General features: G+C 37.8%; 1 protein-coding gene across 1 annotated transcript in view; it reads right to left on the bottom strand.

The window, feature by feature from the left end:
* Positions 1 to 20,702, bottom strand: part of LOC113230840 — a 39,014-nt gene that overhangs the window by 6,459 nt on the left and 11,853 nt on the right. Inside the window, exons 7-17 of the mRNA XM_026464939.1 lie at positions 20,458 to 20,618; positions 18,897 to 19,129; positions 18,352 to 18,511; positions 16,649 to 16,780; positions 14,981 to 15,117; positions 14,153 to 14,179; positions 7,670 to 7,834; positions 4,787 to 4,997; positions 3,804 to 3,947; positions 1,905 to 3,321; positions 712 to 992 (exon numbers count right to left, since the gene is read on the bottom strand). Of these exons, the coding sequence (XP_026320724.1) occupies positions 712 to 992; positions 1,905 to 3,321; positions 3,804 to 3,947; positions 4,787 to 4,997; positions 7,670 to 7,834; positions 14,153 to 14,179; positions 14,981 to 15,117; positions 16,649 to 16,780; positions 18,352 to 18,511; positions 18,897 to 19,129; positions 20,458 to 20,618 (3,068 nt within the window). The remainder of the gene's footprint in view (positions 1 to 711; positions 993 to 1,904; positions 3,322 to 3,803; positions 3,948 to 4,786; positions 4,998 to 7,669; positions 7,835 to 14,152; positions 14,180 to 14,980; positions 15,118 to 16,648; positions 16,781 to 18,351; positions 18,512 to 18,896; positions 19,130 to 20,457; positions 20,619 to 20,702) is intronic.

Genomic DNA, 20,702 nt, shown 5'->3' with positions numbered 1-20,702 from the left:
ACTTATATATCTGGAAAAACTGCCCAATGCTATAATAAATTGATGCTATCTTAAGCCTCGATTTGTCAGATGGACCCGCGGGCAGCCGGGCATTATTGATAAGGGCCGGTCAAAGTAATATGTTTATATATTTTTCTGGCGTTTACTCTCGAAACTAATTAAATAATGTAATAAATTGATGTCATTTTAGTCATTAGGCAAGGTACTTTCGATATCAGTTTAAAGGTTTTTAATATCTCTTACATTTACGGAATAATCGCCTCCTTCGAAGTATCCTTTTTCAACGATGGAAATACATATACAGGGTATATGGAAAAGTATCCTTTATATCCCAAATGCGTTACCCGTAGCGGGACGTATACAATATTTACATTCCACAATGGTGTATAAGGTGTTACATTGTAACAACAAAGTCACATCGTAAGTATTTTCGAGCACAACAAAGTTGAGGGGGAAATAGTAAGACTAGGTTGTTTTCAATTCATATGATAATTTTTTGAAATAATAAATATTTTAGAATTTTTAATAGATCTGGCAATTTTAAATAAATTTTTGTGCTCATGACTTATATAAGTTCTAGTCTCCTCTATCTATGCTGGTTTGTCTAGGCAGCTTTGTTGGATAAATAGATAAGGATATAATAGATAATAACCTACCCATACTGTACAGAGAACTCTAGCACCAGTAAAATGAACGCAGTTGAGAACTTACCTCAATTTTCTTAATTAAGTCACCAATACAACTATGCAAAAAGTAGTCCCGGAACATATCAATCCTATTAGCCTGTTCAGCAGTTAAAAAACCAAGAAACTCCTTATACAAATCCACTAGATCGGTACCAAACGCTTTGTACAATTCTTCTGTTAATCTTATAACGCTATCCGTCTCATGGTCAAAATTAGAAAGTATTCTTTGGATTTTTCTTTTCGCTGCCATGTCCCGGACTACGTTTGATCTTGTTGTCAGTTTTAGTTGGTAAGACGTGACAAACGCTGGAAAAGATAAAATTTTTATTAAAAAATAAAATAGATTACATTTTAGTCCACTTGGAGAAGTGATCTATGACTTTTGATAGGAGAAAGGAACATCAACAAAAAAAAACAGTTGGTTTAGCGTAATACATTGACGTCGATCGCTTTTATTACGTTACCGTCCAAAGGAGTGTTTGTATGCGCTGTGACCCTTGTCACAGCTCATACAAAATTAACCCAGTCCCGGTGCAAAATAAACCCATCTCAGAATTTTGCTTAAATTAGGTAAATCAATAATGGCTATGTTTAAAGCATACCCATTTTTTATGTAATAGAATGAATTATTGTCACCCTGAGTGTTCGGTAATGTTTTTATTTTAAATTACAGGTTCTCTTTAATGGCACAAGGGCTCTTTAGGTACCGCGGCATAGTTGCCGTTAGTGTCTAATAATAATGCCTAAGAATATCGTTGCGACATCGTGCTCGCTTTCTAGCTTCTCTACACTCTCATCTCTCTTCAAATCAGTCGTAACGTTGCAAGCTGGTTTATTGCCAGTATATTTAAAAATTATATCTTTGTCGAAGAGAACTATATCCAAGCAGACTTTGGGCGAATAACCTTCGGAAGTCTGCCAAAGTATCCTGAAAGCTGCCGAAGCATCCCGAAAACTGCCGAGGCATTCCCGAGGCAGGAGGCTCGACATCTTTAGAGATGCTTAGGCCTACCGCAGCTTTGTTTTTGTAGGTCGGCCAAGGCAATTGAATTTTCAACTATTATATATTGCAGCGCTAAGGTATATTACTATTAATCACCTAAAGATTCCCTCTCGTACTTGTGCCATCAGTATCAACTATCAATTTCTATAGTTACATTACAAGGAATTAGTATATACAAATATATAAGTAGTTATCTAATCACTAACATCACTTACCAATATCTTCCAAACTGTATTCATCCTCCGGGGACTCTATTTTACTTGTACTTGCTCGTTCCTCATGCATCTCATTCTTGATCAATTTCAACTTAGACTGCAACTCTTTATGAACACACCAACTATTACTTTTATAATTTTTCAAGAATAATCTCAATCTTTTAGTCGTTTTTGGGTATTTTCTGTCAGTACATTCGCAAGTTTTTTCTTTATTCTTATTCAACGTAAAATAATCTGTAATACACGCTTGTTTCTGTTTACATATCTTTCTTAATATGATACAACATTGGCAATGGTTTTTTAATTCTTTATGTGTATTGTCAGAAATTAAGCAATCATTTTTGTTTCTAGGAAGTGAGTGTTTGTTTGCTTCAGTTGTATTTTTATTTAAAACTGTAACGTTTATTGCATTGTCTGTGGTTATACCAGTACTGACTATAGGAGCAGTAACACTATTAACGGTATTAGTTTTTTGTAGCAGTGATAAAGGTATTAGGTATGATCCTGCGCTGGTTTTAATTAATGTATACATATTTGAAGGTGTAGCATTAGAAGTATTTTGTTCATTTGTATTTACATTTTGAACATTTGCTGTCACATTATGTGTACATATTTTATTTGTTGGTGTCATACTTGGACATGTTTTACAAATTTCTCCCTTGTTTATAGGCAAAGCGTTAGTTGTAACACCTGAAATCGTTTGTGTAGTATTTGTAAGTAATTTTGAGTCCACTGCATCAGTTACCATTTGGTTCATGCCAGTATTTAAAATTTCTTCATTGCGTTTCGACACCATTTCTTTTACAACAGTGTTATCCATTTGCACAACAGTTATAACTTTTTTATCAATTGCATCTCCTGTATCAGTTAACGCATTATTAGCATTGTTTTCAGTTTTATCCTCTTGTGAAATCCCCGTGGGTAAAATTTGAGTTGTATTTGCATTATTGTTAGTAACACCATTACTCAAGGTTGCATTGCCTATTGTTGAAGCGACTGTTATAGTTACTTTACCTATAGCGTTATTACCTTCAATGTTCTTTACAGGGATTTTAGTTTTAACAACGGGTATTAAGTTGTATAGGACCTTAGCATTTGCGGGTAAAACGTTAGTTACTGAAATATTACCGAAATTTGGCATAAGTGGGGCTGTAATTACTTTGCCCGTATTATTCATGCCATTTGCTTGGTTTGATTCATTATTTGACATGTGTACATTATTTTCAATCTCAATATCGAATTTATCACGATATACTTGTGCACTGATTTTGGGAAGAAGATTTCCTCTAGTGCATTCAATGACTTTGGTAAAATCGATAGGTAGAGCTGCTTTTTGTGGGGTTGCTACGACAGTTCCTAAATCGATTAGAACACCATCTGCGGGTTGGCCACAATCTTTTCTTTTGTACAAAAAATCCTGGAAAAAAACAATAGTATAAAGTTTATGTAGGTTAGTTTAAATGAATATTCATTTATTTTTAGTGTTCACGATATACATGGTGTAATAAATACTATGATGTGACATGTAGCAGTAATTAATAGCTTTGGTTTTAAAAAAAACATTAATGCTCTGGCCACTCACAGGCAACCGCGGAAGCGTTCCGGGCGCGGGAATTTTTGTAATGTATGAGTTCATATGAACCCTGCCACACTGAAACGCGCGACCGACGCGCCTCGGCCGCGCTTTGACAAAGTTGACAAGGACACTTTGAGTAATATCAAAATATTATTGCACCTTTTTCTTGCATTCTATAGTATCACGTGAGCATGACAATGAAATGTTCACTAAAATAATTTACACCCAACTTTCGAAGAATTGAAAAATTATGAAACTCTTCAATAGAGACTACGGCACAAACCGTACAAGAGACCTAAGTTATATGTGTTAATTACACTTACTTTGAATCGTTTACTACTTTTCGCAAGGTACCTGACCCAAATTCGAGGCATTTCGTGTTCCGGCTGTTCATATAAAGTTAAGTTAGGGTTAAACGGTAGAAGTCTATGTTTCACTGGTTCTATTGTTCCATTCTTGAAGTAATTCTGAAAGATTGTTTAAAATTATTTTGAGATTCTGTTTTTACCAGCTTGCCTGGTGAAATTAAATGTCACAATTACTTGAAGATTACTTTAAAAAAATAGCAAAAACCAGAAATTATTATGAACGGGAAAATGGCTATTTTTCTTAACATCAACACACGCACGCACGCACACAAATAACATATGTATTTTTTGTAAGAATTAGTTTTGGTGTTGTAATGGAGAATCCATCCAGTTAGTATAAAAATTATTGAGACAATTTTCGCTGAGGAATGATTGTCATATTACGTTGGAAGTTGTAAATGTGAATGGAACGGAGAGAGGATGAAGGTAGTGAAAATTAAATGTTGAGTGGTAGAGAGGAATATAAGAAGAAAACATACGCAAACCCCATAATGAAACGAGGGCAAAGGGATGATTGCGACGAAGGCAATTTTAATGGTTGTATAACACTGTTTGTACTCTAGTTTTTTATTGTTATGATTCAAATATATACAAAACAAATTTAGGTACTAAAAGTCGCCAAATGGCTGTACAATGTGTTGGCGACATAATTTTATCGAAATTATTTATTTCGTAATAACATGTACTTAACTGGCTAAATAAATAATTACTTTAAGAGGTACTCTTTTATTTAATTTACGTTATAGTGAATGTTTTTTTAATTTTATATCATTTGTTAACCAGTCTATATCATTAAAAATCTTGGGAAGTAAATATTGTGTACATCGTTTTCCATATAGTTAATTACTTCTACCTGCACTAGTTTACTCTGCCTTACTCCTTTCATTACACTAAATTTTTTATTTAAAACAATTTCGTGTATTAAAAACGATACTTACATAAATAGGTCCATCCTTGTCCTTTCTACCCTTCGATACATGCAGTAACATCCACCGCGGTGTGATCCAAGGGAACATGTGTTTGGTAACCAATCTTATTGTGGCAGTGAGACCCCATCGGTGGCGGGGGTGTTTGGCGCTTGGTGGGGGGAATAGGTCGGGATTCTGTTCTATGTAACGCCAGAATTGATCTAGACCGAGCACTATAAGTCTGTAAAGAATAAAATTTTTAATCCGACTCGAAGGACAAACGACCGTACTGACTCAACAATCACGGCTTTCTTTGCTCGCAAAAGCAGAGAATGCGGTAAATGTATAAATGGGATTTTTCAAACACTTAACTCATATACCCCATACATTAACCGACGAGTAACACCTTATACGTCACGCCTTGAGTTTATGGTAACCCTTAAGATCAAAATAATATTTTTTTATACCTAATAAATAAATATTAGACAATATGACATAATATGTAACTAAAGCACTTGTGTTATGGGAATCGGAAACAACGACGATGCCACAAACAGTTAGTTTTTCTACATTGACAGATCGATACCTAAAAGCTGAGAAGTTTCTTTCAGATGCAGAAACGGTGTCCCTAGTATTTACTTACGGAGTAACGGATCGTATTATCAATAAAACTAAGGGTCGTATTCTAGAACTCTATTCAATGCTCAAGTCAGGATTACAATTGAAACACAAGCACTGGAAATACGACCCTAATGGCAGGGACTTGAATATGATTTCGAGTGCTTTAAGCCATACTCAAATCCTGACTTGAGCATTGAGTAGAGTTCTGGAATACGACCCTAAGAATGTCAACTTTAATGAGAAAAATGAATAAAAATTATGAAAGATGGAAAATATTTAGAAGGTCAACGATTTGATAACCTATATGTCATTGAATTTATTTTACAAAAAGAGTGTGCACATTCTGCAACTGAGCACAGAACAGAGAACAGAAAATGAGCACCCAACAAAGGACCATCATCAAGTCATGGTTCCCCACGTTGGCTATATACGAGTATATTGCACATGGCAATTAACATAGTATTATCTCAAAATTGCTTTAGGTTACATTAATAATTACCTTTTTAGTTTCAAAGCGACAGTGTTGTCCTGTCACTTTGAAATTAAATCGTATACGAATGACATACAAATATAGCGAAACTTTGGAGTAAAATTACTAAATAACGCAATTTTGAGATAATACTACGTTAGTTGTCAAGTGCGATATGCGGGTTGGGGATTTCATGTCTTCAAAAAATCTTGTATACCGTCTGCAGGTACCATTGATCGCGATTGCACCTGCAGTTCCTCGCGTTTTTCTTCTTCGTGAGAAGCATGTGGACATTAGTAAACTGCACACGAGACAAAAACATATATTGGTGCATGTCCCTCCGTTGAAAGATCAATGTAGGGCTTTGGAGGTTCACTCATATGCCGAAGATCCTAGGTTCTAAAAAGTTCTAGGTTCTAAAAAGTGTGTTTTTAATAGGCGCCTTGACGTCGAGTTGCGGACACCAGCCCGTTACACCAAGTAGCAAGTAATAGTGTTGTTGGAATAACGTTTTTTAAGTCAACTTATTAAATATCGTAACATTGGTCAGTCTAGTTGTTAACACGTTCGTCGCCATGGGGGGTCAAAATGACCGGCACCTTATCCACCTGTTGGGGCCGTGGGCGGTCAAAATGACCGGCACGACATATCTAATTTTGCGATGGCCGTTCACGCCGCAGATGGCAAAAGCTGCGTATTTAACCATTCAACATGACCGGCGCGGCCCCAACGAACTTCTGTTGCCACTTGGTTTTTAGGATTTTTGAAGGCATACCTACTTTTCCTTACTTAGAAGAAAAAAAAGAAAGATTTCCAAACAAAAAAGTTACTTTAATTTCGAGTTGAATTTAAAAGTTACAAATACTCCAAAATGTGAAATGTAAATCGAATATCAAACTAAAAGTCTAATTTTGCTTATCATAATAATAAAAAATTGGTACCTTGCCAAGTACGAACTGTTTATAAAAATTGTAAAACAAAAACAATTTCTAACATATATGTAAATACTTATGTCACTAGTGGCATTTATCGAAACATTGTCGACATAAATGGGGATTACCGGGACACATATTACAAAACCAAAACACTTTTTTTGTTTTGTTTTTGGCCCCATTTCTGCCATATAATTGTACATTGGTTTTGTAACATTCGCGACAACATTTTCTTGTCGAAGCTACCGACCCTTCCTTTTTCTTCAGCTCATGTCTTTGTCTTTTTCGCCGGGGTGTGATTGTTGCTGCATTTCCCTGACTGCCCTGAATAAGTTGTTTCGCTAACAGTCTTCTAAAATCGACAACAGAGATTTTTTTGTTTGTGGTGTACTGTACAGTAACTAACTAATTAGCAAAACAATAGTGAAATGAGTAAACTCTTCCGTATTGGTCAACGCGAGGGGAGGAAGTAAAAGGGGTGGGGTGCAGCTAGAACTTCCACTGACTCCGCGGTGTGCTCCCGCGCTGTGTGTTAGCATTAGGGAGCGCGCGCCCGTACGCAACAGACGTATGTCAGTTATAGGTAAACATCGATCGAACATTGCGTGTACATATGTACTCTGCCCGGCATTATGACCGGTGCGGCCTAAACGTAATAATTATGCCGTTAAGGCCGCGCCGGGTCAAAATAGCCCGGCACTAAAAAAAAACCTGAAATAGAGCCAAATAGTGAAATATCGCGGAAAATCTTATATATACATACAAATGAGACCAGAACTAATCATATAAGCTAAAGTCATTTTCGGAACATTCCTGAAAATTCTGTTCGGCGATGAACGTGTTAAGCACTACTAAATATAAATTTTTTAAACTCAGTTAAACAATACTTACTCATCCTCAGAACGTCTGTAGCTGAACCTCTTAAGGATGTCTGGTCGATACGGGTGAGGCGGCAACAAATAAGGATAGAGGAACACTGAACTATTCGCTATCACTCGCTTGAACATTTCGGGAAAGTCGCCTACGTGTATATTGTTACATTGGTTACGACGTCGACTGTAAAATAAATTCGGGTATGAGGGATCAAGTAAACCGTGGGGACGTGTAAAGTAATGCGAGTAAAATTACAATTGTAATATCACACATTACTTCGGAAAATTAAGCACCACTATTTATTTCAGTTGCAATATAAAGGTTACAAAAATATTTTTAATACTGAATAAATTATATTGCTGTTGCGTTATTTAAAAATTGTAAAACTGCTTGTACACTACACAATACCTATCTACCTGCTCTGGTTTACACGTAACGGTCGCAGCAATGTTCGGAACAGGTGACGAATCAGTGATGATAATATTATTAGGCATCAAAATAAGCACGGAGTGGTGCCTTATAACCAGTGATCGGAATAGGTAGAGTTTTTTACCTAAACTTCGAGGAACATAGACAGAAAATGCAGACTGCCTTACGACAATATTGTTTAGGTTCTGGATCTTTTCGGGATCGGGAAAATCTGTTAAGTACATAAAAAATTGACGTTATTTGGGATAGGCAGATAGACTATATTTATTTTAACTTTGCGATTATTTGTTGCAACACCAATTTTTCGGAATATTTAGGAAAATTTCGACTTTCTGAAAATGACATGAAAATCGAATCAGAAAGTTTAAGCGTACTAGAGCACTATGAGTCGATGCGATCGTTTTTTGATTCCGCAGGAATGTCCATAAATCAACAAAATGTTTGAAATATAGTGTTTTTTTAATGAGAGAGTGTGAAGAAATCCGAAACCATAGCCCATTTAAACCAGCCGAAACCGTACTGAATATACAAGGAAACTGTCTTAGGAACTATTAAGTCTTTTTATGTGAAAACAATTTTGGCATAGTCAATTTTTTGGTCAAGCGTGAGTTGTCCATAAAAATGAATAAAATTGATCAAAATTTTTTAGTGCTGATAGACAGTTTCATGAAGGAATCATTTCATTGTATGAGACGAAAAAATCAGGACAGCACAAGTTGGTAAAATTTAATTTATAAAAAAAATTGGATATGGTTTTGGATTTCCCCATAATGTCCCATTAAAAAAAACAGTCTGCATATCTTAACAACTCTAATTAAATGTATTAAGTAACAGTTTCCAGTTTGGCGAGACATAAGTCTTTTGTAAAATGTACACTTTAGAGATAAAATTAATGAAAAATAATAATATAATAATAATAAAAATCTTTATTTCAGACCATAAGTCCATAAGTGTTAGTATCATATAAAAAGAAAATCTTAAGCACTATTGTTAGTAAAAAATAAAAATGTACAAATAAAATATCAAACTAAACTAAAAAACCTCCAACGTTAGACATGTAGTGACGACCACCGGGCGACCATTGGGCCGTCCCAGTGGTCGGCGAACGCGGACAGGATGGTGTTGGGGCTGGCACGGATGCGGGCTTCGAGGGAGGCGCACCTCTTCCTCATGACAGCCGCAAAGCCGTCCGTCCGCGCCTCGGCAAACATGCCGGACGCGCTGCACCTCCGCGGCAGCCCCAACAACACCCGGAACGCGTTGTTATACTGTACGCGGAGTACGTCGTACGCCTTCTGCGTATAGTTCACCCACAGGGCGCACGAGTAAAAGGAGACGCAAAACGCTTTGAAGAGCGTTATTTTTACGTCCCTCGTACACCGCGCGAACCTGCGGGCCAACATGTTGCATCGGACTGCCAACGATCTCCGCTCCCGCTCGATGTCTTCGTTGTCACAGAGGTTTTCGGTGACCCAGTGACCCAAGTACTTAAATTTAGTGACTGTCTTCAAAGGAGCGCCAGAGAGAGTGAGTGGTGGTACATTATAAGATTTCGTACCATCCTTAAAAACCATCAGCTCACTTTTACTAACATTGTACTTGAGTCCATGGACCACCGCATACCGTTCACAAATCTGCAAAAGACGCTTGAGAGCACCGATCGAGGGGCTCAACAAAACCATATCGTCTGCGTAGCTGATGTTATTCACGCAAATGCCATCAACGTGACACCCAACTTTAGTTTTGTTGAGCTCCTCGATCAGCTCATTCATATAAAAGTTGAAGAGCCGAGGCGAGGTTAACCCCCCCTGCCTCACTCCGCACTCCAACCCGTACTCGCCTGAAAACGAACCGGACCATCTCACACTGTTTTTCTGGTGGCTGTACCAAAACCTTAAGAGGGATGTGATCTCATAAGGCATGGTCGACTGTTGTTCGATCTTATCCCACAGCACGTCATAAGATACTAGATCGAACGCTCTGGACAAGTCGAGGTAGCACGCGAAAACCGGTGTTCTTCCAGCTGTATAGTACTGGACAGTGCGCTTCAGGCACATGATGGCACTCTCCGTAGACAATCCAGACCTGAAGCCAAATTGCGCGTCATTCAAACGGAGGTGCCCCTTCAAATAACCATCCAGCACACTGTCCAGCACCTTGGCTACAATGGTTGCTAATGAAACCGGCCTATAGTTGGACAGCTCAGAAAAATCACCGGTCTTATTCTTCACAATTGGGACCACAACAGTACGCATGAGATCGTCCGGTAAGTAACAGTGGCCCATACACAGGGTGTAAAACATTGAAAGAACCCTGAGCAAGTGAACACCTGCATGCAGCAGATGTTCAATGCTGAGACCATCGTGCCCCGGTGACTTACCCCTAACCATGGTTTTTATTATAGAAGCCACCTGCTTTGCAGTTATAGTTAAGGTAGTCTCAGATATGGCCCCAGCATTAAATACCCGCGCAGAAGGTCCCAATGGGGAAACCACTTTGAAATGACTCTGGAAGAGGTCGGCTATATCCTTAGGGTCTTGAACACCCGCTATAGTCGCGGGGGCACTCGTTTTGTGATTTAATTTATTTACAGCTTTCCAAAAGGGTCCAAAGCTTTTACTGCAATGATGTTGTGCAATTATATCATTCTTAATTTGCTGTTCGTGGTTTTGACACCATTTTAATTTAGCCTTAAACTGCTTCCTAGATTGGTACATCTCATCATAAAAATAACCCGATGAAGGTTTACCGTGAAGAACCCAGTCTTGGAAACATAACCTAGCTCTCCCATGAGCCCCACTGACATATCGGCTCCACCCCGTCACATAGTGCTTCTTTTTATTATTTCTTACATGAAAACAGGTCACCGCAGCCTCCGTTAAGGTACCAATAATATCCTGATACAACCGTTGCAAAACTTGAAAATGATCATTATTGTTGCATATTTTATTACAACATTTACTAAGCTCATGAGGGAAATCTATTAGCTTTAACCTAGAGTTACAAAAATCGTGGTACTTTGATATCTGAGCAGAGTCACGGTCACCCCACATAATCTTATTATTATTACAAACAGATTTTAAAATTTTAGGCTTAATTAAATTAATATTACAATGCACTACAATGGGGAAATGGTCAGACCAGTACGAATCATACAAAATCGACGTACTTACAACAGTTTGCCTCGCAGCACCAGTTCCAATACAGTGGTCGAGCCACCGCCGGCAGCCATGCGCCTCGCTCACATATGTGTATGAGTCAGAGGGCAAGAGTTCCAAATCAATACAAGACCAACACTGATCCGCACAAAACTGTGTAAGTTCTACAGCAAACGGCTCCCCTGGATGGGAGTTGAAGTCACCTAATAAAAACACCGTTTCGATTTCCTGACTCTCAATTACCGCACTAATCTCCGCAAGACAATCCGTGAAATCGACCATGTTGTCACTACAATCTGTCGGCATGTACATGGAAAATATCAATAATGCGCGATCCTGCAACGCTACCTTGATAGCAGCCAACCGAGCATTTTTACACTCAACCACAGATACTACGGCGGATATGTCTCTCCTCCACAATAGCGCTACCCCACCATAAGGCCGTCCTCGGAGTACACCTGCAGATGTATCCACAGCAGAGGTCCCAGTGAAAGCGAAACGATCATCGATGCTTCCCAAATAGGCCAAATCGTGCGGCAGCAGCCAGGTCTCCTGCAGCGCGATGACATCAGCTACTTTACATAGTTTTCTTACACACTCAACTGATCTAGCTATATTTTTACAATTAAAAGTCAAAAGTCGCATACTGGTCATGAGATATTAATAATCACGAAAGTTCTCTCCAATTAGTCATCGTTATCAGGCCCTTTGTACTTAAAATTGACAAAACGCCTATACGCTATTCCATCCGGCCAGAACTCGTCTGACATAAACAAGCTCAACTTATGTTTAGGTACAAATATTTTGTACGAGTCATAGTCCTTAGGCCGCTTCATGTTCATTTTTTCTATTGTTACGCATAAGCTAGTTTTGCGCTGAATGTATCTATTGATCTGACACACTGTCACTTCCTTTGATACATTATAAATATAAATTGGAATTTTCACTTCAGCGGCCTTAAAACAACCTTCCGCATCGGTAGCACTACCTCTATTTCCCACAAAGCGGTTTCTCAATTTTCTTTTTTGATAAACAATCCATTCATCATTTTTTTCTGGCTTCTTCCACTCGCCTTCGCGCACAATATCTGCTAGCGTTCTTTGTTTACGTTCACTCTCGCCGACAGCGCGGGCGGCCGCGCGACTCCGCTCCGGCGCCGACGTAATATTTAAGCGGGCGCAGGCACACGAGCCGGCACACGTGCCGGCGCAGGCGACGGCGGCCGCTGAGGCGGGGTCGTTGCTCGCGCCGGCTCACGCGCCGGCACACGCGCCGACGCGGGCGACGACGGCGGCAGCTGAGGCGGGGGCCGCTCGGCCGTTGGCGATGACGAGTGTGTCATTACCAAGCTATCGCACGGACTCGAGCAAAATACCGACACGTTACTATTATTATCAATTTCTATGGAATTATTGATGTTATTCTTGCTAAATGATGAATATAAATGATGATTCCCGTTGTCAAGTGCAGTTTGTGAGTGTATAATATTTCTGTACATAGTCTCGGAGCCATCGGGCGATTTATTACCCTCAGCGGTCACAATATTTTCCGACACATTATGAAATAAACCCATGGGACCGCTGTTATACTCATAACCATCACGGAAAGCAGCACCACGCTTGGTATTTACTCTCTGAACATTTGTATCATTCACATTAACCAGTGAGGTCAGTTTTAACGCATCCAAGTCCAACGCTAGCATAGTTAATTGCTCCTTTGTAGCGAATTGTTCGTTAATTTTGTGGACATCCTGTTGTAGCTTTAAAATATCCTTTAGAAGCCTAGTCGTGTCGACGTGATCAAAATAAACCGGGGGCAATCTGTGCAAGTTCCTGGCAACAAATATTGGAAAAGATTCAGGGTTACCTTCCTTCATTAAAGTCACTATATCATCGATGTCACGCCGGGTCTTGCCAGTTCCTTTTCTTATTTTCTTACGCCTTGCAGACGGTATAGAATCAAACAACAGATCCTTAGCGGTTTTAATTTCCAGCTCCGTGAATGCACTAGTGCAGATTTGGGAGATTCCATCTTCCTTCATAACATCTATTTTGTTATTGACAAAAGTCAGTAATTCGTTTATTACCACGTTACAGCTTGCACATTTCACTAAATTTGACGTCATTTTATCACTGATTATTACTCGATTACACGTCCAACCGCGAGGGCGCGCGGGACGAGACTGACAAACAAAACAAAGAATTCGGAATTTTCCTAAATATTCCGATAAACTGGTGTTGCAACAACTCATCGCAAAGTTAATATAAATATAGTCTACCTACTTATCCCAAATAACAAGACTTAACTTACGAGATTTCTCCAATCCCGAAAAAATCCAGGACCTAAAAAATATTGTCCTAAGGCAGTCTCCATTTTCTGACTCTGTTCCTCGAAAAAACTCTACCTATTCCGATCACTGCTTACAACACATATTATTTTAGTCTGTGTGATGCGAGTGAGGGTGATATCACATTGTATATAATACAATTTGATGATATTATTACTAAGTACGGAACGATGCTTATAAATCTCATTTTTAGTTTGTGTGATGTTGATGGCGATATCACATTGTAATATTACTTTTACGGGAATGCAATGCGATATTAAATTACTATACGAGGCGCTGTTTTGCGCATGTTTAGCAAACAGAAGGTGAACACTACCGTGGACCGCATCAACGTGTTGCCGAATGACTGCCTTCCGTTTGCGAAAGCCCTTAGTGATCAATACTTGTACGATTGTTGATAGCTAGAGTTCATTATCAGCCAGTAATTTATCAGATGTTACTGTTTTACTGCTGCGTAAAGGCTTTTTGCGTTAAGTTGCTCTCGCCTAAGAATCAGTGCTCATCAATCAATCAAAGGGAATGTTGTTATATGAATTGTTCGCAACTGTTACGCCTTGTCTTACTTACCTCCTATCAGCTTCCTTTTGCATAAACCTGAAAGGAAATGAGAACATATTCATTATCTAAACGTGGTATTTTGTTCCTTTTATGGTAAATTATATTCAAACCTAAATAATCTTTATTTCGTAAGTAAATTACACTTGAAATTGATATTGGTAAGGCAAATTCCTTTGAGAAGGATGAGTTAACTAAGGATTGTACTTTGTAAATAAACACCTATACACATTTATAATTTACAATATTTTATTCAAATAGCATAGATCGAGTCAAACTGCAAAAGTTAAACGAGTCACTACCAGGGATTTTTATCATCCAAGTATGTAGAAGCTGTATACCCTTTAGCGTCAACCGGAACCTTTTTATAATATCAAGTGACGGGGACGAACAAGTCGTGCGCCTGATGGTAAGCTACACGCCTGTCCATAACAGTTGCAGTGCCACTCAGAGCTTTACATCGCAAAAAACTGAGGGGACTGCCACTGCGCCCGTCACCCTGAGACTTAGGTTGACAAGTCTCATGTGACTTTAATTTCACCAGCACCCTTACCCTTCAAAACCAGAACACAATAATGCTGACATTACTGCTTGGCGGCAGAAATAGGTGAGGTGGCAGTACTTCCCCGGACGAACTCTTTCACAAGGAACTCTACTGCTACTAAATCTTAATATAGATGTGTATACATTGCCCCTTAGATGACTTTTTGAAGATGACTATCAAGTCAGTCAGATTGTTTTCATTCATTCACATTTTAAAAATGTGTATGTGGCAAATTGTTTTTGGTGTAAAACAGATTTTTACATAAAAAACGTTAAAAAAAAGAACTAGTGACTTACTCAACCATCTCCTGGTTTTCAGGGGTATTTTGCGATACTGATTTCTCCCAGCTTCGAACCAATTCCAATGCAGGTTTCAAATTACATACATTCACCACAGACTTTGGATTATCTTCTAGAATTTTCTCGAACTGCGCCTATAAACAATTGATAGTCGTTTAGGGCATTGACACGTAAAGATACACCTTGTAACATGAGAGTTAAACTGGTTCCATCCAATACTGAAAAAAAAACCTAATAATCTAATTTAATTACAACATACATTACAAGATCATGTCCCAATATTCTTCAACGGAATAATACGCATTATCCAATAAAAGGTCATTCAGTCGACGATCAAAAGTTTCATCGTTAGGCTCGTTTTTTAAGTCAACGGGCAGGTGTTCATAATAAGTCGAGCCGATTATGTGCGGATTTTTACAGTGAGTGCTAACTCTCGCGGTACGACCCTCAGTCGTCATAGCACCACGCAGCGTAGTGCGTGATACGACGGAACATGCGCCCCGCACTCCCGCGCGGAAACGCGTTGTCAGTTTGTACAGCGTCTCCTCATCTAGCGCTCACAGTGTAAACTTCAGTGGCCCTACGTCACTGAGGTCGTCAACTATTATTCATTCGATTGCTATAAAAGCCTCTGAAGTATTGGATCCCACTGCTGGACACGGTTCTCCTCCAAGGAGGGGGTTAACCCTGCAGGGCTAAAATACCAAGTTTTTTCTTTCACATTCATTGCAACGCATTTAGGGTACAGCCATCGACTATATAACCAGAAATAGAGACGAAATAAGGGCCATCCATTCCTAGCAACTCATCAGGCAAATGGGCCTCATATCACTTTTAAATATCAACTCTCGTTTGCGGTGAAATCACAAATTAGAAAGCTGAAATAGTACAGCGCTAATAACGGACGTGTGTATAAGTCTCCGTATATTCCAAAAATGTTCTGTATTAATTGTAATAAAGATAATAAATATCTCTAACAATGGGAGCTGTACTCTCAGACTTGAACCGTCTGACGAAATATTTGGGCGCCGGCTGAAAGACCTGTTCTTGAAAAATCCTATATACTCCGTAAAAGAATTTATGGACTTTAAATTGTAACGAATTCAGTATTTTCTATTTTATACTAATTTTTACCGCATTAACATACTCTTGTATAATTGTTATCAACTTATGACGATCCTGATGGAGAATGATATATAATTTAATGACAACAATATTATATAATGAATTGTTAATTTTCTAATTATTGTGTGCTTTTCTTATAATTTTCCTTTTTGTCTGACGATCTCAATATAATTTCTTATACTTTGACATGAAATGCAATTTATACTGTAATGTTATATTTGAGAAATAAATGAATCTTAATCTGAATCTGTTCCATTCAGTGGTGTGGGAAAAACAGCTAGTCAACAACTCTAATTACAAAATCAACGGAATCACATTTCATCGGTAATTAAATATGTAATTTTTTAAGTTTCGTCGAGTCGGCGGTCGATTTGAAGTGAAACAACTGACGACACCCATCCATTCTTGTTCCGAGTTCGGGCTGGCCAATCGGGGCGCAGTTGTCACCGTAATGATTTGGCAGAATAGTTTTCAAACGAATTAAATCACATTTCGTCGTTATTTCTGGTTATATACTCGATGGGTACAGCTAGTACTTACTAAATATTCCTTATAAGAAGGTGCGTAATTCCAATGTATGGGGTTAACGTATAGCTGTAAGAAGTTTGATGTGGCGAGTTGAATATGCTGACGTAGGTGTTGTTCTATTATTTGTACTTGTTCCGGTAACATCTGTAAATCAAATTGCTTCGTTCATGATTTTGTATTCTTCGATATATAATTGAAGCATAGCGACAAGCACAGCCGTAATATCACATGAAGTCCCCTGTGAAAATTTCTGTATGTATATCGAAAATTTTATGTTAGTACAGCGATCTATCTCAAAATACATGTTTTATTTTAGAATTTAAAAGGTGGTACAACTTTCTTAGCAACAAACATAGTCCTGCAAAACTGTATATGCAGTTTGACAGAGGGATCCAAACGAGTGTCAATTGAACAAACTGACGTTTTTCTAAAATTCTTATAAATAAAATAATGACTAAATATATTAAATATTGACAGACAAATGTCTATGAAACTTGGGCGAAAGATCAACAGTGATGTAATTAGGGTAGTGTTTAACTCGATATAGTGTTTATATTTTCATTAACTCTGCGACTGACGTTACTAGACACTGCAAAAACTATGCGGTGTTGCAGTTTCGTTGTTTCTTCGGGTATCGTTCTGTCTCGCTCACTACCTTCCTGCGTCGGTGTTCGCTACCGGTCAGTGCAAGGAGAGCCGCCGCGGCAATTATACTTAAGAAACTACGACGGTTAGGTGTCTACGAGACGTAAGGTCAGTAATTATTGATGGGTCTGGTAGACGTCTTGTCAGTAAAATAATTATATATACTCTGGTCCAAGACCACCAACAGCACCTATGCCATCATCTAGAAGGAAGTAATGCCGTGTATGGCCAACTAAATAGAAACAGTAAACGAAATTTTCTTGTCATATTTGCAAAAAAAAACAATTTGTCTTAAGTGCGTGTAAGTAAGTCTGAACTTTGAAGCTGATTGAGAAATGATTTGCCTATTTTTTAATACTATTTTGTTTTAAGCCGGAAGACTGCAAATTTAAGTTAATGCTGTAAATTTTCACAATTTTTTTTATAGAAAATTTCCAACACGGCTATGGCCTTAAGTGCCTTGATCTCACTAAAATTAATAATAAATATTTTTTCTTATAAACGCGTATGTTAATAATTTTTTTATACAAGTATGGACTTATTACATTTCAATTACTTTATACGTATATTTTTAAGACAAACGATCACGAAAAACTATGAATTAACGGCAATGATAATGTACGTCTGTCAGACTACTACTTAGCAGAATGTTTATAAATAATTCACCTGTCTTAGCTATTTTAGCTTCACGTTCAATAACCTTGGGTAAGATGTTTAATAGGTACGGAATGTTTCTTTAAGGTTTTATTTCCATAGTAGTTACCGACGACTTTACCATCTTGTATTATAGCTATTATCAACCGTACACAATAAAGATCACCAGTTCTTTTCGACACCAGCCAGATGGTTTAAAAAAACCTGAGATGCTAGATAAGAGCGCAAAGCTAATTAACCGTATTATTTTAACCAATGAGAACCTGCTCGTACTCTACTGGCAAGTGGGCCAATATTATATGGCCGAGACTGCAGCGTGTAAATAATTTTATTATAGTATTTAATTTCACCTCATATTGCATATTGTTCTTCTAGATATACAAGAGTAACACTATATTATATTATACAATACTTACACAACCAGATTTATCGATTTCAATGGTAACCTTCTCTGTCGTGGGGGAAGGTTCCTGTAGCTCCCTCACTACAGGAGGTGGTTGTAGTTGGTCGTCTTTTGTCACCACAGGTACTATATTTTCTTCTACGGATATGTGTATAGTCGTCGCCTTTGGTTTTCTAAAAGTAACAAGAAACAACGAAAATACATTTATTTGAGTAACATAAAAAATAATAATAAATAAAAGTAAGACAAGAAAAAATATTTACAAAACAAAAGAAAAATAAAATTAAATAAAAACAGAAGTTAAAAGTATCAAAATATAAGTCGAAATTTAACACGTATTACTAATCGAAATAGCGTTGTAGTTGTGGCAATGCGTCGGCGACGAAAACAACATGTCGAATTTACATTTACTTCGTTTTTAACTAAATTTAGACGAATGAAAGGAATTGAAAACATCTTCCAAACATAAAGCTTTTGTTACAGTAAACGATGTTCATTATCACCGACACTTTAATAATAATGCCAAATTTTATCAAAACATTAAGTTCAAAATCTTACGTATGTGTACTGCACCCTTCTCTAACATGAGTAACACATCTAGGCATCTCTTTCTCAACCGTGTCTTGTTCACTACTATCTCTTTCACAAAATTCAATATAATCTTCCGGTTCTATCTTTCCTATAGAAACACTGCTAACGCTGTTCCTTTTCTTGAAGGTAATTCTACTTGGAGTCTTGTCAGTTTCTTCATCTGATATTGGTTCTTGTTTGCTTTCCCAATGACTTGGAATCTATAACAAAAATTTGTAAACATATTACCATTACATCAAGTTGAAGCTTCCTACACTCGCTTCAGTCTTTTCATAAACGCTCGATTATTGTGAGTAGTTTTGAATTGGTATTTTTCAAGAATACCGTCAATTTGGTTGGTTTTCGTAGCTGTAGAGCGAAAGAGTTCATCCAGGGAAGTACTGCCTTACTTATTTCAGCCACTTAGCAGTAATGTGAGCATTAGTGCGTTCCGGTTTTGAAGGGTAAGTAAGGGTGGCGGTTGTTAACTTGTCCACACGCAAAATAGGCGCTTTGTCGTCGAGTTGTGGACACCAGCCCGTTGCACCAAGTACAGGCCACAAATTCGTAGCACGTTCAAGGTTCAAAAAAGTTGCTTTGTTATAAAAGTGTAATGCGACAATTTGATCCAAGATCCAGATTACTTAAAGGAGTACTAACTCACCTAATTCGCTTGTCGCTTTTGTATTAAGTAAATGAGCAAATTATGATCTTTCTTACTTTAAAATGATCATATATAAGAAAGATATAATATCATATTTATCTCTTATAAATGTAATTTGATTGTTATCTATTTTGTTGTACATAATGTCCAACACGCACGCACGCACGCACGCACGCACGCACACAAACACACAAAAATGTGAGCTTATCTCTAGAAAATATATTTTCCAGGCACCAAAGCATCTGTGGTGAAGAAAGTATGTATGTGGGACTAATTATTGCAAAAATCGTAAGCAGTAGAGCTCCTTGTGAAAGAGTTCGTCCAGGGAAGTACTGCCACCTTACCTATTTCTGCCGCCAAGCAGTAATGTTAGCATTATTGCGTTCCGGTTTTGAAGAGTAAAGGTGCTGGTGAATTATACAGGCACATGGAACTTGTCATCTTATGTCTCAGGGTGACGGGCGCAGTGGCAGTGCCCCTCAGATCTTTGCGATTTGAAGCTCTGAGTGGCACTGTAACTGTTATGGACAGGCGTGTAGCTTACCTTCAGGCGCACTACTTGTTCGTCCCGTCACTTGATATTATAAAAAAAATCACTTTACAAATTTTAATTTAACACGAAAAGAAATTTCTTACGATGAAAATGATGACAACCTAAATACGACTGATACAGACATTTACAAAAACTTTACATACTTAAATATATGTAAATATGATACACAATATATATTATAATCTAAACAAAATATTAATTTATATTATGTTACTGATTAATTTACGAGTTTAATAGGAAGTGCTCATTTAATTTGTGTTTGAACGATGCTACCGATGGACTGTCACGAATGCTAGCTAGCTATATATTATAATAAATAATTTGGTAAATACCGGAGTATTGTGGTCAGCGAGCACATTATTAGCCAAGTCGGCAGCTAACTGATCATCGGTGTCTTCAGGCAAGATGCTGAACAACTCTGTCACTAGGTCATTGAGTTCTTTTTTAGAGATCTTTATTAAACTATTTTCAAGAGCTTCCTCGTCTTCGTCATCTGAAAAACGTTTGTTTTAGGATAAGTATAGGAATAAATTGAGTTTATGTTACGAGTACCTACTTATACAATGTCGAGTGTTTA

This window comes from Hyposmocoma kahamanoa, unplaced genomic scaffold (assembly GCF_003589595.1).
Source record: "Hyposmocoma kahamanoa isolate Upper Pololo Valley unplaced genomic scaffold, ASM358959v1 64, whole genome shotgun sequence".
Lineage (NCBI taxonomy): Eukaryota > Metazoa > Arthropoda > Insecta > Lepidoptera > Cosmopterigidae > Hyposmocoma > Hyposmocoma kahamanoa.
The sequence above is the reverse complement of the archived record's forward strand: the minus strand, read 5'-3'. Positions and strand labels throughout refer to the sequence as shown.